The sequence below is a fragment of the Carassius gibelio genome, chromosome B12, assembly GCF_023724105.1.
Source record: "Carassius gibelio isolate Cgi1373 ecotype wild population from Czech Republic chromosome B12, carGib1.2-hapl.c, whole genome shotgun sequence".
Taxonomy (NCBI): domain Eukaryota; kingdom Metazoa; phylum Chordata; class Actinopteri; order Cypriniformes; family Cyprinidae; genus Carassius; species Carassius gibelio.
The window spans coordinates 15,483,492-15,501,584 of record NC_068407.1 but is presented as its reverse complement, the minus strand read 5'-3'; the positions used below and the strand labels follow the sequence as shown (position 1 = coordinate 15,501,584).

The 18,093-nt window shown below is 36.1% G+C and overlaps 2 protein-coding genes across 2 annotated transcripts in view; one reads left to right on the top strand and one right to left on the bottom strand.

Moving 5' to 3' along the window:
• LOC127968890 (serine protease HTRA1B) overlaps window positions 1-18,093 on the bottom strand; it is a 433,724-nt gene that overhangs the window by 138,151 nt on the left and 277,480 nt on the right. The gene's annotated exons all lie outside the window — the stretch shown is intronic.
• LOC127968888 (wings apart-like protein homolog) overlaps window positions 1-18,093 on the top strand; it is a 76,422-nt gene that overhangs the window by 28,570 nt on the left and 29,759 nt on the right. The window contains 5 exon segments of the mRNA XM_052570284.1: window positions 7,997-8,092; window positions 12,379-12,540; window positions 14,599-14,735; window positions 14,860-14,971; window positions 15,067-15,294. Of these exon segments, the coding sequence (XP_052426244.1) occupies window positions 7,997-8,092; window positions 12,379-12,540; window positions 14,599-14,735; window positions 14,860-14,971; window positions 15,067-15,294 (735 nt within the window).

Below are 18,093 nucleotides of genomic sequence, written 5' to 3'. Positions count from 1 at the left end.
TTTTTCGATACTCACGTGTAATTTATATTTTCTTACATATACGATATATATATATATATATATATATATATATATATATATATATATATATATATATATATATATATATATATATATATATATATATATATATATATATATATACATATATATAAAAATTCATACAAGAATCATGGCAGTTGTTTCGTTTTGAGTTTACATCCTGACCGACAGATAGCAGTCTTCATCTCTGAACTTAAACAGTGACAGGAAATACCAGCATTAGGGCTCACCACTAATGTTAGCATTAATATAGTTTGCCGCTAGTAATGAAGGATTTCCCATTTTTGTGTACGAATCTGAAGTGTGGTGTCATTTGGGCTTTTGTGGTAATGTCCGCCCCGAGACAACGGCACGAATAGCACCTTGGTTCCGCAGCTGGCTGTGTCCCGTGTGAAGAGACTGGCGCAGCGGACAGTAGGGTCACCACGTGGCTGCGGCTTTCTCTCATGATGGGGTTTTTGTGCAGTTGGGGCGGTGTTCGCATCGTGGTCTCGGTCATTCCATTCGGAACATAAATACAAACTGAATAACCTGTGAAATCCAAAGTTTCTTTCTTTGTTTTAATTGCTTTGTTTTCTTTAGAAATCGTGCAAGCACTTTAAAATGTATAGATTTAACTAAAGGATCTTGCAAGCACTTTTTAAGGGGTAAGATGACGTTGCTAAAAAGAACATTAATTTGTGTATTTGGTGTTAATGCAATGTGTTTATGTGGTTTAAGGTTAAAAAACACATTCGTTTCTCTTCTATGCCCCGCCTTTCTGAAATGCATCGATTTTAACAAAGCTCATCGTTATGAAAAGTGAGGTCTGCTCTGACTGGCCAGCTATCCATTGTGTTATGATTGGCCAAAGTCCTTAAGCTTATGATGGAAATGTTACACCCCTTACCATGATGCCATGTGTCCCAGCGCAACAAGACAAAAACAATAAAACCCAGCGTAAACGAGACATTTATTACATTCAGTGGGGACAAAATTACTGATTTTAATGACTTATATAATTTTTATTTTTTATTATTTTTTAAATCTACACTGTTCAAAACTCGTGTTTGAATCATGGCAAATCCTTTACATATGAAAATGTACTTACAGACTGTGAGTCAGAAGTGCCAGACTGTCCTTGCAAAGACAGAACTGCCACACTATAGAAACAGACACTAGCATTTTAGGCTACTCTCACAGGAAACGGTCCTCTTCCTCCGTAAAATGTGCTGCACACGTCAGAATATTTGGGTTGATCTGTTTGGGAACAGCGTTGTAAATACAACTTAACCACTGATTTCTAGTTGTGTCCTCTTTTGGATGGCCAAACAAAGTATTTTCACTTTCACAAAAAAAATCACACACCGACTCCACAACATGGCGGTGGCAACAGCGAGAATAAAACAGATTGCACCATATGACAGGGACTGATTATTGCAAGTGCGGATCCCACTGTGTTCTGGTTAAATATTTTTTATTGTATTTATTTATTGCTACGGTTTCTTTATGTCAGCTTTCCTAAGATATATCCTATTCTTAAATAAGAAATATCCCAATATATTGCCTTGCTTACAGTACTGCAATGTATCGCAACATATTGTATTGCAACCCCGGTATCGTGATGCATATTGTATCGTCAAATTTTTGCAAATACACAGCCCTAGACACAGGTCAAATAAAACTTTCACTGAATAAATCGTGAAATTATTGAAAGTTCTTCAACAGAAATCACTGTTACAGTACATTTAGCCTTTTATATCCTTTTGGGAAGTCGTGGCCTAATGGTTAGGGTTGGACTCCCAATCGAAGGGTTGTGGGTTCTAGTCTCGGGCCGGACGGAATTGTGGGTGGGGGGAGTGCATGAACAGTTCTCTCTCCACCTTCAATACCACGACTTAGGTGCCCTTGAGCAAGGCATCGAACCCCCAACTGCTCCCCGGGCGCTTCCCGGGCGCCGCAGCATAAATGGCTGCCCACTGCTCCGGGTGTGTGCTCACAGTGTGTGTGTTTGTGTTCACTGCTCTGTGTGTGTGCATTTCGGATGGGTTAAATGCAGAGCACAAATTCTGAGTATGGGTCACCATACTTGGCTGAATGTCACTTCACTTCACTACACTTCACTATTCATGGACCCATTTAATTAAGTTGTAAGAACATTACTGTGATTGTTCCTTTCGCCCATTTTTTTTGTCTCTTTTCCGTGGTAAGCAGCATTAGTTCTCACATTAAGTTGATTTAAGCTTAACTTGTATTGAATCCACAATATTCCTTTCATTTCTCTTTAATTGTAGTTACATGAAGAGTCAAGAGGGATGTTCTTTTTCATGACCTGTGAAGTGTAAGAGGTGTTTGAAACATGTCAAAGCTCAGCATCGTGGTGACATTAACTGCCACCGCAGAACATGCCAGGGGCAGACCTGCCCACCTCTCGCTCGATACACACTCTCAATGACTCATTCTCCTGAGTGAATAATTCATGTGGAGACATTTCACTTGCACGCTGCCTTTGCTCTCTCTCTCTTGTGCTTTCTGAACCATTGCTTTATTATTTTAATTATTATTATACAATTAAACTCTTTTTCCCTTATTTTGATTATTTGTTTTTGTTTTAACTCTTTGTTTTTAATATATATATATATATATATATATATATATATATATATATATATATATATATATATATATATATATATATATATATATATATATATATATATATAAATATATTTTACTTTGACTAATATGTGCGGTGGTGCTAAATGAGCTTAAACTTCCCATCTACCATTAATAAATAGTGTTAAAATCTGGGAAATTTTACTAAACTTTTCCTAAGATCAAATCTGCCATAGCATGAGTGAAAGTTTGAAAATAATTATTAATATAATTTTTTTTACAGTATAATCTGGGAGACACTTTATTAGGTGTATTGAACTGATAAAAAAAAAAAAAAAAGTTAATAGATTGCTTGCAAACGTATTACCAAGTCCAAAGGTGTTTTTTTTTTTGTTTGTTTTTTTTTTTAAACATTTGGTAGTTGATAATATCCAGCCCTAGTCTGTGTATACAAGTAAAAAATAAAAACAAGTTAAACCCGATTTTGTGGTGATGCAATGGATGGCAGTAACTCTGCTGGAGAAGTGCCTGACTGTAGGGAAATAATCTTGAGAGCTACAGGTTGTGTCTTTAACTAGAGAGCCATTTTCTCTTTTCCTAAGTTCTTAAGACACTTTGGTAATGACATGATTATGATATTTAAACCTAACTTAATTAGTGGATGGCTATTGATGCACAGGTGCTGATGGGTTCATTTTATGATTTTTTTTTTTAATCCATTAGCTGTTGCATACTTTGGTACAAATTACTGTGTGTAATGATTTGTAATGATTTGTAAATAAGATGATGTCTAAATTGCCTCATTTTACAGCTTGAGAACACTACTCGGATGACTTCAATACTTTTCATTCGTCTAAAGACAGCATTCGTCAGACACGCTGTTTTATTCTTTTCACCGTTTCCTCAAATAAAAAGGGGTCATCGATTTAGAACTCAAATTTTACCTGATCTAAAAGAAGGAAATTAACTGGAGAAGATTTCCATGTCAAAGAGGGCGGAGTCTCAAAGCACACCCATATATTAAACACCCTGCAAGTCTCCTGCTTTTCAATACAAAAAGGGTCTTTATTTTAAGCAACTATGCAAAATACATTTGCATATAACTGCCTCTGGAGTAAGATTTTGATCCATTGACAACCACATTGAAAAATACTACACTAGATTTGCTTAAAAATATAGTGCATCATTTTTGCATCCCTCTACTTAAGTAAATTTCACATGGAATTTTAAGCAGGGTTACCTAAAAATCTTTAGTTGGCAATGCTTAAAACATTTGAGTATCCCAGTGGACAAATGTATTAGTTGGTGTAACAATATTTTAATAGATTTTACTAATGCATTTAATTTATTTCTACAATAATAGTTTTGCTTAGTCCATTATAAAATGTAAGCTCATTTAGATTGATCATTTAAAATTGTTGTATATTAAAATACCTTGGGACTGCTCAATACTTTTAAAATTAGTTATATATTTCAATGAGTGGAAGACAAAACAGAAAACTGGTGAATATATGATTATTTTTTACAAATATAACTTAAAAATCTTTTAAAACATTTAAAATACAGATTACTGAACAACAGTAAACATTCTGTAACAAATAACACTTAAGTATCAGTATGCTTTAATTTTATATTAATATTTGTGGTGTTGTATGTTATTGTGTGTGTGTGGTATAGAGTGGAGTATGTAATATGTAGTGTATTCTTGTTGACTTGCATGTGTGAGTTTTGCAATGTTCTGTGGCATTAAGCCACATTGGGGTGTCAGACGGTGAAATATAACTACTGTGCACCATCCTGTTTTCACACAGACCAGACAATCTGAAAGTAAAATATATGATAAAGAAAAGCTCTAATTATTTCACAGAACAGCCACTTACCTTCACTGTGGATGAGCAGTCATCTTCTGAGATCTGGTTTTCTACAATGGCTACCACAAATTGCGAGTTTCAGAGTCAATCTAGGTCATCACGTGGTATCTGCCTGGATCCAAAATGTTTGAGTATTGTTGATTTTACACAAAATTATTTGTTGTGTTTCTTTATTAATTAAACCATCAACTTGATATGTTATGAAACAAAACTAAGTAAAATCTACTTATTTAAATTAGCCATATTTACTGAGGGCAAACATCAATTTTTACAGTGCATTGCTTTGATGCCCTTTCTACACTAAATGTGAGTATCACATCTAAAAAAAAAAAAAAAATTGGAGCCACTTATATAATTAACGACATTGACTACATTGGAGGAAGTAGACATGCCTTGTGCTATTTCTGATGTACTCCACATGCTCGAGCTACTCCTGACAACAGGACAAATGGATGAGGGAAGGAGGTGATCTTTTTGGAAGGTTTTAGGAACGAGTGAATAATTATTTTAAACACTTGGATCATGTGATATATTTTTGTGCTTTATTTGTAGAGTTTCTAAGAAGCTATGATAATACTTTTAATGATTATTCTTATAATCTCCGTATTGATCAAAATCATGATTCATTATTAATTGTCATAAAGCAACCTGATAATTATTATTTTTTCTTTACTACCTCAGTAAAAAACTCCACTGATCTTAAAAGTAGTTTGCAGCAATGCTTAATTAGTGCTCCGGTTACATTTTGCATTTTATTGTGACTTTTTTTTTTTAATGTAACAACACCTGAGCTTTCATAGCTAGAGGCGATTTCATGTGCTTGCGAGTATCATTTCAGCTCTATACTATCTGCCTGGTCCTCTGGGAGGTCTTGGCAACAGCATTCCCAGACTTTTGAGGGGATATTCCAACTCCTAGAGAGAAAGAGAGAGAGAGAGAAAAAGACACTTCAGGGGGCAGTTTTGATTTCTGTCTGCAAGACCTTATGGTGGTTTCTAGCCCAGCATGTGGAGCTCTCCATGGGGTGGAGCTAGACTTTCACTCCCTGCTAGCATGAGGAACACTTCTTAATTACAGAAGATTAAATCCAGTCTCCTGCAGAGTTATGTTGGGGGCCAGAATCTTCTCTTCATTATTAATAATAACCCAGTCTCAGTTTTGCCCAGTGGACTGTGCCTACACTTACTCCTGTAGCCAAGTGCCCTTTTACCACCCCATCTCCTTTTGACCGTTTGTGTGCTGTCAGTCCCTGCAGTTTGACTTGATCTGGCATCTTCTGTGAGTTGTTCATATATAGAATGTTCCTGCAGTCTGCTTTGAATGCACTCCTGCTGAGACAAATGACCTGCGCGTCAATTCACACTCCGCCAACACAAACAAGCTGAGAAATGTTGCACTTCTTAATGAGTTTTAATTACAAATATGATTACAGTTGAAGAAGGAATATAACTGTCTTTGTGCAGATTGGAGCAGTAGCTTATGCATTGAAAATGTTTACAGACCATTATCTTCATGACTGGAGTGGATTTGGATATTGGATGTATTCTTAGTTTTCACACGTTTTGTTTCCTTGCTTAAACCCTTGTACAATTCTACACCCAACCCTCACAGGTTTCTTTTCGCAATGTTTCTTGGCTCAGAATGCTGATATGTTTGCTTCATTACCATGTGTATTAACAAAGTTTTTTTTTTTTTTTTTTTTTTTTAAACCACTGTAGGAAACGGCCAAAAAATTTAATGGGGTTTGCGGTTTGCTCTTATTTTTGCACTTAATTGTGTAGTTTTGGACAGACAAGCACAACTTGTAAAAGTTGCAAAAATGTTGGAACTAATAGCCTGCAGTGTGGTTGTCCTTTGAGCGACCCGAGTTCAAATCCCAGCTCGTAGTCCTTTACTGTCCTGTATTGTTCTTGTATCTTCTTCAATTCCAAATCAGACACAATAAAAAAAAAAGGAAAAAAAAAAAGAATTTGAATAATTCTTAAAATGTGACCTGATACAAGTAGGGCTGGGTGAAATGGCTATATATATATATATATATATATATATATATGTATTATGCTCTATCGTATATTTCGTGGTGATGCAAAATACATTGTTTATGGAAATACTTTTTCATAATTTGAATGACAGCAGTCTCGTATGCAATGCACAGGGATGCATGCGCGCTCACGTCACTTTACTGCAGTTTAAAACGACTTATTTTAGGCTGTTGAAACACAAACAACAGGGTTATATGTGCATGCTGTCTCTGTTTCGGTGTAAGAGTAGTGCGTACGGTACGCATCAACTGCAAATAGAGCTCGTAAGCATTTTTACTGGTTTATTGGGTTTGAACGATTGCATAAACACTTATATGCATCCAAATGCCCGGCTTCGCAATTATCCTCATAAACACAGTCATTTAGGTCTTAAAGGAACATAAACAGTTGCAAGAGAAAGTGCATGTGTACTTCATTCTTGAAGGGGAAGCTGTCCAATATTGGTCCTATCTGCCACTCATGTTAATCAAACAACTGTGAGAGAAAATCTCTTACTGCTCTTGACTAAATCACTAGTTTCTTGTTCTTATTTCATCACTGATTGTTTATTTATCTCCAGTTTGAGTATTTTTTTCTTTTCTTGTAGTAGTTTGATATCAACATTAGTGACAAGCACTATGAAAATTCTGTGGTATCAAATATTTGAATACCATAACATTATTAAAGGAAAAAAGTAACTATATTGTGAGATATATCGTTATCGTGATATAAAATTACTCATATCATGATACAATATTTTGGTCTATCGCCCACCCCTAGCTACAAGATGCACCACGGCATAATAAAAAAAGTGATCGCTAATCTGATTATTTGGGGATGGACTCACTTTAAAATCTCTCTCCATGCTGCTGTTCCCGACAACAAAATGAATAAATGCATAAATCAAAATACAAAATACAGACTCAGGTTGTAGAAGTAGTTTCACAATGTTATCTGAATTCATATTGTTGTTCACATTAGTGATTCTCAATCTTTTTGATTCCATTGTTCTCAACAATATTCAGTCCCCCTCTTGCATTCTGTTATTTGAAGAATTAAAATGTTTTAGTAACAGTAAATGTTTTTAGGGCTTGCCAGACTAAAAAAAAAAGAAAAAAGTATGTGTTTATAAAAATGCCCAATGTGCTTTAAAATTTACATGAATTTTCCAGGTCTTGGAGTTAGGTTTTTGTAATTAAAAATGTATATTATGTCATATCGAGGCTCCTTGGAAGCTCTCTAATTAAGAGCCACTGATAAATATATGTGCAAAATTTAGGTTTTTAATTTTGACAAAGTAAACTGGTACTTCTGTTTAATCTCAAAATGGATTTGTTGTTCTTGATGCAAGTCAGACCAATCTAATGAACCATTAAACTTTTAATGTTCACTGAACTCAGGACTGCATACGAAGCTCTTTTATTAAAATGTCCTGAGTGTAACAGTCTTTGTCTGTTCTTTCCGCAGTCACCTACTAAAGCTGTGTATAATGCAAGACACTGGAACCAGCCAGAGCCAGAAGAACTGCTGCCCATGCCTCCATCACGGTCTCAGGCTCCTCCAGTGAGTACAAAACCAAGCACAGGATATATTCGACCAAACACTACACACTCCCACACAGTCACAACCAACTTTATAAAGCACTCCAGCACTGGCACTTCTCATGCTATCACCACAATGTTTATAGTCACCTTTGTGTAAAAACTCTGATCTCTTTGATGCCACGCAACACATTTTTTCTCTGGTGTCTCTTCTAGACAACATTGATAACCAGCATTATATTGTTACATTAACTATTGTCAAGTAGGGGTGTAACAATGCACAAACATGACGGTTCAGTCATGTTATATATATATATATATATATATATATATATATATATATATATATATATATATATATATATATATATATATATATATATATATATATTAGGGGTGTAACGGTTCACAAAATTCACGGTTCGGTTCGATACGATACACTGATGTCACGGTTCGGTTCGGTTCGGTTCGATACGTTTTAGATACATAGCAAAATGTAAAAACATCTCAACTTTTCAGAATGCCGCAAGCGCACCGCGGGTCATGTGACAAGAACCAACCAATCAGCTTCATCCTTTCCCGTAACAACGTTGAGAGCTCAGCCAAGATGAAGGATCAGCTGATCATAGTTGTATATGGATTGCAATTTTGAAATAAATTTAGTAGCAGAGCTACTGCAAGCGATTTTTAGAGCTGCAAATCCATTTATCCTTCGCTGAAATTTCCGCGTCTCATGGAGAGAGCACGTCATTGTTGCTTAGCAAAGACAGACGCCTCATGAGCGCTTCTGCCCAAGCGCTTTGGAAAGGAGGAGAAAGACGCGCTTAGCGTTTTCCATGCGTTTTTAGGCACGATATGTGAACGGCCCCTAAGGCGCTCGCTCACTCAGCACGCGCTGAAGGCTCGTTGCAAAATGTCGAATGCCTTTAACAGACCAGAAATATAAGATCCTAAAATAACCAACAGGTCTGGTGTTTGGGTTGGATTCCCTGTAAGCTATAGTTTCTAAATGCTGCAGGGATAGTTGGCTGCGTGCATGTTTCTCCTTTTTTTCGTCTTTTCCCAGATAGTACTGACGCATATATCCCAGATATTCCCGCTGTTTTTTTTTTTTTTTTTTTTGTATTCCCGCTGGTGTACCCTGTCATGTTGCAGATGCGACATACCGTTGTTTTTTTTATCCACCACTCTCTTGCCATCACCATTATAGCTTAAAGGGAATCCAAAGTGCACCCAAACACCAGACCTGTTGGTTATTGGAGGATCTTCTCATTTCTAGTCTGTTAAACGCATTGGCTATTTTGCAACGAGCCTTCAGCGCGTGCTGAGTGAGCGAGCGCCTGCTGAGTAGCCTAACATAAACATATAAGATGGTGTTTTTTTCTTCTTCGGGAGTGTCAGGGGCGTTGCCTGTTACGTTGTTTGGGTTATTGGGCTACCTTGTTGAACGCATATCATTATATTTCTCTCTCTCTCTTTTTTTTTTTTTTACAAATATAATAAATTACTCCAACGAACCGTTCGGTATACATAATGCGTACCGCGTACCGAACCGAAAGCGTCGTACCGAACGGTTCAATACGAATACGCATATCGTTACACCCCAAATATATATATATATATATATATATATATATATATATATATATATATATATATATATATATATATATATATATATATATATATATATATATATATATATATATATATAATTGTTTTCTTTATATTCAGTTATAATTCAAATTTCTTTGGGGATAAAAATCTTCCTCAGTTTCTGCTCTAAACTATAGGGAGCCCCTTTTACATTACTATAAGTTTCAATTAACAGCAGAGCCCAAACTGAATTAGGTTATTATTAGGTTATAAATTTGAACACATTGTTTTCTACGAGTGTATGCACACCGGCGGCGACATTCGGCGTCTTTCCGCAGCACCCATGTATGACTCAGGACGCTGTTCATAGTGTGCTTCTCATCAGCTCCCGTGACAGGGAGAAAAAATGAGGAGGAAGCCAAAGTCGGGCCACAGTCCCCCCCCCCCCCCCTATTCATTTCTTATTTATATGGTTTTGTCATATTTACATTTTAATTTATTTAGGCCTATTTTATTTTCTTTTTCGTTTAAAAAACTTTCTAATATTGGCAAAGCAGTAAACGTTCTTTGGTTCTTATTTGTTTTGGTCCACAGTTTGCCGATCCCAGTTTTTTTCAGCTTATGCATGGTGGTATTTTTATTCGTTATTTTAAAAAAAAAGTTTTCATTTAAGTTTAATATCAGTGAGCATTTTTTTTTTAATCCATTCAAGCAGTTGTCGCCGGATTGCCAATTGCCAATAATTTGAAATGTATAACGTGCATGGATTTATAAGCTACATAAAAGAGAGGAAAAGAGGACACCCCCTCCTTTCCCCCCACCCCACGGTTGTACCGGTATTAACGGTGTCATCACACATCCATTAACCGGAGTTCGTAAGAATGTTCTTAAGTGCAATTCTTGAAAAATTCTCAAATATATTCTTAAGAACATCTTAATTTTTTTCTTAAGACTAAACGTGCACTATTGTCTCCTTGCACTTCCTGGAGATTATCCTAATAATCATAAGCACGTACCATAGACTGTATATTTTCGTTTCAACTTTGACAAGAGCTCAGCTTCACGTTTTTAATGCAGCCTGTTTTTGAAAAGTTACTTTTAAAACAGTGTGTCTCAAGCTGCAGCGATACGTTTCATTCATTTTGTGCTGTTTTTGCACTCTCATCTGAGGGAACACTTCCGGTATTTGAGTCCGTGATTCTACACCAAATGCGTCCTGCACATTCATATGCACTGAATACTGCCAAAGATGATGTATTTATAAGCTCATATTAACGCGTTCAATTAAAGCTCCCTATCTGACTCGTTTTAGAGTTGCTAATGAGTTTTGCAGTCAGCAAAAAGCAGCGTTACACACAGGCTAATCATGAGCGATCATGTTTACAATAACAGTCTCGCTGTCCCTTCAGAAAACTCGTCCACGTCCCTAGTCCTCCTGTGTATTGTATGTAGCTGTTGTTGCAATGCTTAAATATAACAATTAATTTGAAATAACCCAATAAATTAATTAAATAATTATTATTGTTTGTCTGGGGCTGTCCTAAATTTAAGAAGTTATTTACGATGATTTTTAAGATTATTCTTTTCAAGAATTTGAATTCTTCTTAGGTTTTGTCTTAAGAACAATCTTAAGAAAAAAATAAGAACATTCTTAAGAAGATTTTTTGGGGAATACAAAATATTCTTTAGAAAGTTAGAAAATAAGAAGAAACTGGCAGTTAAGAAGAATTTTATTCTTAAGATTGTTTCGTGAATCCGGCCCCTGCAGTTAGAAAACTATGCTCAGAATTGATTCAAGAGAGATTCATGATGCATTCCGGAAATCTCAGAATCGAGCCATGAATTGCGATGCAACGATTTATTGTCCCAACCCATTTTTTGTTTCAGCTCTTGGTTAACATTAACCAGCAGACTGGGCAGCCTGGATGAAGTATTTTCAGAGATAAAATTAAAACTAAAATTGTAAAAATGTAATTAAATTTAAAAATATGCATTTAGCAAAAAATATGCAATATCACTTTTATCCAAAGCGACTTACAGTGCATTCAGGCTACCAATTTTTACCTATCATGTGTTCCCGGGGAATCGAACCCCCAACCTTGATTCCAAAACAAGCATAACTGACCATGATGAATAATTCACCATTAAAGCAGGAACGTATGTTTAAGTAAATAGTGTATTTTGATGTACCTCAAACACGACCTAATTATGCACTTCTTTTCCAACAAGCATCTTATCCCTCACTCTCTACATGTGCCATCCAAACACAATCAATCCCATACAATTTAGGCAGGCTGCATCTGTTGCCACCATGGAAGCTGTAATATTATGCACAAGTGACAGATATGCTTACACTTTACTTCAACTGTTTGTAAGGATTCTCATTAAAGCTTGGCCTCCATTTCAACTGTTCCTATAAACAAGGCTACAGATATTAGAGTTTTCAAAACATTGCATTATTCAGTATGTGTATGTGGTGCTTGGCCGTCTTTGGAGTGTTTTATTTAGCGGCATTGCAGTTGGTCGTGGATTTGGCCTTTTAGTAGTCGCAGCATGATGAATCTATAATGTTCTGTAGCACTATCTTTAGTTTCCATGTTGCATAACCAGCAGTGGGTTGGTTGTTGGCAGCTCAGGCTATATGTGAATCGGCTCTGCAGTGCTTCCAAACATGCTGTTATGTTTTAATTCCAAGTTGTCATTCTTGCACAGGCCGCTTCATCGGGAGGCAGTAAAGAGTCGAACTCGCACAAGGACGACGGAGTGTTCAAGGCTCCAGCTCCTCCTCCCAAAGTCATCAAGTCTGTCACTGTCCCCACAGAACCTTACCAGGACATGGTCACTGCACTCAAATGTAGGAAAGAACACAAGGAGGTTAGTGCAAATACTTCACAACACCATCTGTTTTGACACATGTAGAGCCTTCCTGGTTAGCGTGCAAACTATGCGTATTGTCTACCACTATTTTTATTTTATTTTTTAAAACAGCATGCTACACAATGCAGTATCAAACATTTTGGATGTAGTATGCTTGCCATCACTTTAATTCAATAAGTGATATTTAGTTATCATTATCTTGGAAATAAAAATGGATTCCATTTTTCCCCCTTTCACTTCTGAAAAAGGCTAATATTAATATGAAGTACAAAGACTGTTGAGTTAAAAGATTTGTAATGCACTAGACATTTGAATATTTGGCAACTTTACACTAAAGGCCTAAGCTGGAGCCAATTAAATTTGAGAGTCAGTCGCATGGAACCAATGATAAAGGCATAAAGCTTTAATCTGAATATGCATACAAAGTAGTGCAGCTGTTTTTCAATGAATTTTAAGTTTGAAAGTCTCAGTGGCAGCATATTGAAAACACTGGCATGATCATAAGGACTGTTATAGTAATACAAAAAGATCTTTTTAATGGGGTCCAGAAAGCACTGATGTTCTGTGGAGCAATTCTGACTGTGGGTGTTAAACAGTTGTTCAGGCCCACCTACGTTACAGCCCTCACCTCTTTCTCTGCCCATTGAATCGTGTTTTTTATCTAAACTGCAAGCCGTTCGGATTGTTTCCAGACCACCCTCATTTTATTATAACTCTGTTTTGTGGTCTCTATGTTTGACTGCAGGCTAACATTATAAACAAACAATGAAAAATGAAGCGTAAAATAATATTTGCTGGCCTCGTGAGATTACATTTCTTTGCGAGCGCTGTGTGGAACAAAACTTAATCTGCTTCAGGCAGCTGACTTTTTAATAATTATTTATTATTTTTAATATGACAGTAATTTGAGTAGATATTTTTGTGGTTTGTACCAATTCCAGTAGGGCTGGTTGACAAATGTTGGATATAATGTTTATGCACCAAAAGCGGAATGAAAGGGCGCTAGTCATATGTCACACACGGGACATTTATTATTCAACGGTCTCACAATGTGTGAATAAGCGATGCGTTTGTGCATTTACACTAAATGTATGTAGACTACATTTTTTCATACAAATAACTAAAAACCATGTTGCAATGTTATTATATGTCTGGTTTTAGCTGCGGTCATCATGATCTGAATATATGTTACTATGGAAGACCACTGGATAAAAAAAAAAAAAATTTGAATAATACAATTTCACCATATAAAATGAGGTTGCTAAATTTTTTCTGTTACTGATTTTGATAATGAACAAATTTACACCTGCATCCTAACTCAAGCTACTACAACTATAAAATGTAAATTTCTAAGACACAAAAAGTAATAATATTGTTAATATTATCAGGCAACGGAAACTTGTTTCTAGATTTAAAACAAAATCACAAAATACCTTTCTCTTAAGGTATTTATTTTAAGAAAAACTAAAAAGTCTGGTTTCAAAATCTTTTACTTTGGAGCAAAAATCTGGCTTTAAACTTGAAAGAAATTAAGATTTGATATCTATAGTGATAATTATCTATATCAACCGATATAATAAAATAAAACGTGTGAAAAATGTTTTCCCATATTTAACCTTTCCCCTAAATTTCAGTATAATTTCACAATTTTCAGTACCATAAGCAAAAACTGTTGGAACTATTTTTATCATTTAATCATGGAAGTAAATACTAATTTTACAGAAAGTAGCTTTCAAATATTGAGAAGTAAACATTGTTTAACAAGCTCAAGTTGAAATTTGTGACAGGTGCAACTTTTGACATACATTGTCAGATCATATATTTATTTATTCTTTTTTTAAAAAGATTCAGTCCTGCATCCAAACAGTTGTTGTCAGTCCTGAACCATTTCTGCATACTTAGAAGCATGAAATATAAGTCTTACCCAAATTGTGAATGGTTATGTAAACTGAAAGTGAGCATTCTCTTTATAATCACTGAACCGAAAAGGCCAGACTGTCCATCAAAGAATATTTTCATCATGAGATTAAACACTTGCTTTCTCTTTCTCAACAGTTGTTCACCGTTGTTCAGCACGTGAAGCACTTTAATGACGTGGTGGAATTTGGCGAGAATCAGGAGTTCACCGATGACTTTGAGTATCTTGCCGCTGGTCTGAAGACTGGTCAACCCCTTAACACACGCTGCCTTAGGTGTAGAAGCCCTTCCATCGGTCTATATTCTGGCCATTCCCCAGTATTGTAAATATGGCCTAGTGTTTGTATTTGCAACAGGCTCAGTGTTTGCTCATTACAATTCTGTTGGGTTTGTGTGCAGTGTTATTAGTTTGGCCACACGGTGCGCCATGCCCAGTTTCAGGATGCACCTGAGGGCTCGTGGGAAACTGGCTCAGGTGTTTAAAACTCTCAGTGATGCACCTCAACATCCAGTAAGTCAAAATATATTTGGACTTTCCTGAAACCTTCACTGCCTGATGTCTTATGTCTAATCGATTGTACTCCCTGTCCTTACCCCTTTCCTCAGAATCTAGCTCTATGTACAGCCTCTCTGATGTACATTCTCAGCCGTGACCGTTTGAACATGGACCTGGATCGGGCCAGTCTGGATCTGATGATTCGTTTGCTGGAATTAGAACAGGACAAATCCATTGCTGATCAGCTAACGACAAAAGAGATGAATAAAGTAAAAGAAAAGATTCGCAAGCTCTGCGAAACCGTCCATAATAAGCATCTTGACTTGGAGAATATCACGGTAAGCTCGAGATCAGTTGTGCTTTGTTATTGACTGGTGTTTCATTGCTGCAGTGCGTATTGTTGATTTTACACAAAATTATTTGTTGTGTTTCTTTATTAATTAAACCATCAACTTGATATGTTATGAAACAAAACTAAGTAAAATCTACTTATTTAAATTAGCCATATTTACTGAGGGCAAACATCAATTTTTACAGTGCATTGCTTTGATGCCCTTTCTACACTAAATGTGAGTATCACATCTAAAAAAAAAAAAAAAATTGGAGCCACTTATATAATTAACGACATTGACTACATTGGAGGAAGTAGACATGCCTTGTGCTATTTCTGATGTACTCCACATGCTCGAGCTACTCCTGACAACAGGACAAATGGATGAGGGAAGGAGGTGATCTTTTTGGAAGGTTTTAGGAACGAGTGAATAATTATTTTAAACACTTGGATCATGTGATATATTTTTGTGCTTTATTTGTAGAGTTTCTAAGAAGCTATGATAATACTTTTAATGATTATTCTTATAATCTCCGTATTGATCAAAATCATGATTCATTATTAATTGTCATAAAGCAACCTGATAATTATTATTTTTTCTTTACTACCTCAGTAAAAAACTCCACTGATCTTAAAAGTAGTTTGCAGCAATGCTTAATTAGTGCTCCGGTTACATTTTGCATTTTATTGTGACTTTTTTTTTTTAATGTAACAACACCTGAGCTTTCATAGCTAGAGGCGATTTCATGTGCTTGCGAGTATCATTTCAGCTCTATACTATCTGCCTGGTCCTCTGGGAGGTCTTGGCAACAGCATTCCCAGACTTTTGAGGGGATATTCCAACTCCTAGAGAGAAAGAGAGAGAGAGAGAAAAAGACACTTCAGGGGGCAGTTTTGATTTCTGTCTGCAAGACCTTATGGTGGTTTCTAGCCCAGCATGTGGAGCTCTCCATGGGGTGGAGCTAGACTTTCACTCCCTGCTAGCATGAGGAACACTTCTTAATTACAGAAGATTAAATCCAGTCTCCTGCAGAGTTATGTTGGGGGCCAGAATCTTCTCTTCATTATTAATAATAACCCAGTCTCAGTTTTGCCCAGTGGACTGTGCCTACACTTACTCCTGTAGCCAAGTGCCCTTTTACCACCCCATCTCCTTTTGACCGTTTGTGTGCTGTCAGTCCCTGCAGTTTGACTTGATCTGGCATCTTCTGTGAGTTGTTCATATATAGAATGTTCCTGCAGTCTGCTTTGAATGCACTCCTGCTGAGACAAATGACCTGCGCGTCAATTCACACTCCGCCAACACAAACAAGCTGAGAAATGTTGCACTTCTTAATGAGTTTTAATTACAAATATGATTACAGTTGAAGAAGGAATATAACTGTCTTTGTGCAGATTGGAGCAGTAGCTTATGCATTGAAAATGTTTACAGACCATTATCTTCATGACTGGAGTGGATTTGGATATTGGATGTATTCTTAGTTTTCACACGTTTTGTTTCCTTGCTTAAACCCTTGTACAATTCTACACCCAACCCTCACAGGTTTCTTTTCGCAATGTTTCTTGGCTCAGAATGCTGATATGTTTGCTTCATTACCATGTGTATTAACAAAGTTTTTTTTTTTTTTTTTTTTTTTAAACCACTGTAGGAAACGGCCAAAAAATTTAATGGGGTTTGCGGTTTGCTCTTATTTTTGCACTTAATTGTGTAGTTTTGGACAGACAAGCACAACTTGTAAAAGTTGCAAAAATGTTGGAACTAATAGCCTGCAGTGTGGTTGTCCTTTGAGCGACCCGAGTTCAAATCCCAGCTCGTAGTCCTTTACTGTCCTGTATTGTTCTTGTATCTTCTTCAATTCCAAATCAGACACAATAAAAAAAAAAGGAAAAAAAAAAAGAATTTGAATAATTCTTAAAATGTGACCTGATACAAGTAGGGCTGGGTGAAATGGCTATATATATATATATATATATATATATATATGTATTATGCTCTATCGTATATTTCGTGGTGATGCAAAATACATTGTTTATGGAAATACTTTTTCATAATTTGAATGACAGCAGTCTCGTATGCAATGCACAGGGATGCATGCGCGCTCACGTCACTTTACTGCAGTTTAAAACGACTTATTTTAGGCTGTTGAAACACAAACAACAGGGTTATATGTGCATGCTGTCTCTGTTTCGGTGTAAGAGTAGTGCGTACGGTACGCATCAACTGCAAATAGAGCTCGTAAGCATTTTTACTGGTTTATTGGGTTTGAACGATTGCATAAACACTTATATGCATCCAAATGCCCGGCTTCGCAATTATCCTCATAAACACAGTCATTTAGGTCTTAAAGGAACATAAACAGTTGCAAGAGAAAGTGCATGTGTACTTCATTCTTGAAGGGGAAGCTGTCCAATATTGGTCCTATCTGCCACTCATGTTAATCAAACAACTGTGAGAGAAAATCTCTTACTGCTCTTGACTAAATCACTAGTTTCTTGTTCTTATTTCATCACTGATTGTTTATTTATCTCCAGTTTGAGTATTTTTTTCTTTTCTTGTAGTAGTTTGATATCAACATTAGTGACAAGCACTATGAAAATTCTGTGGTATCAAATATTTGAATACCATAACATTATTAAAGGAAAAAAGTAACTATATTGTGAGATATATCGTTATCGTGATATAAAATTACTCATATCATGATACAATATTTTGGTCTATCGCCCACCCCTAGCTACAAGATGCACCACGGCATAATAAAAAAAGTGATCGCTAATCTGATTATTTGGGGATGGACTCACTTTAAAA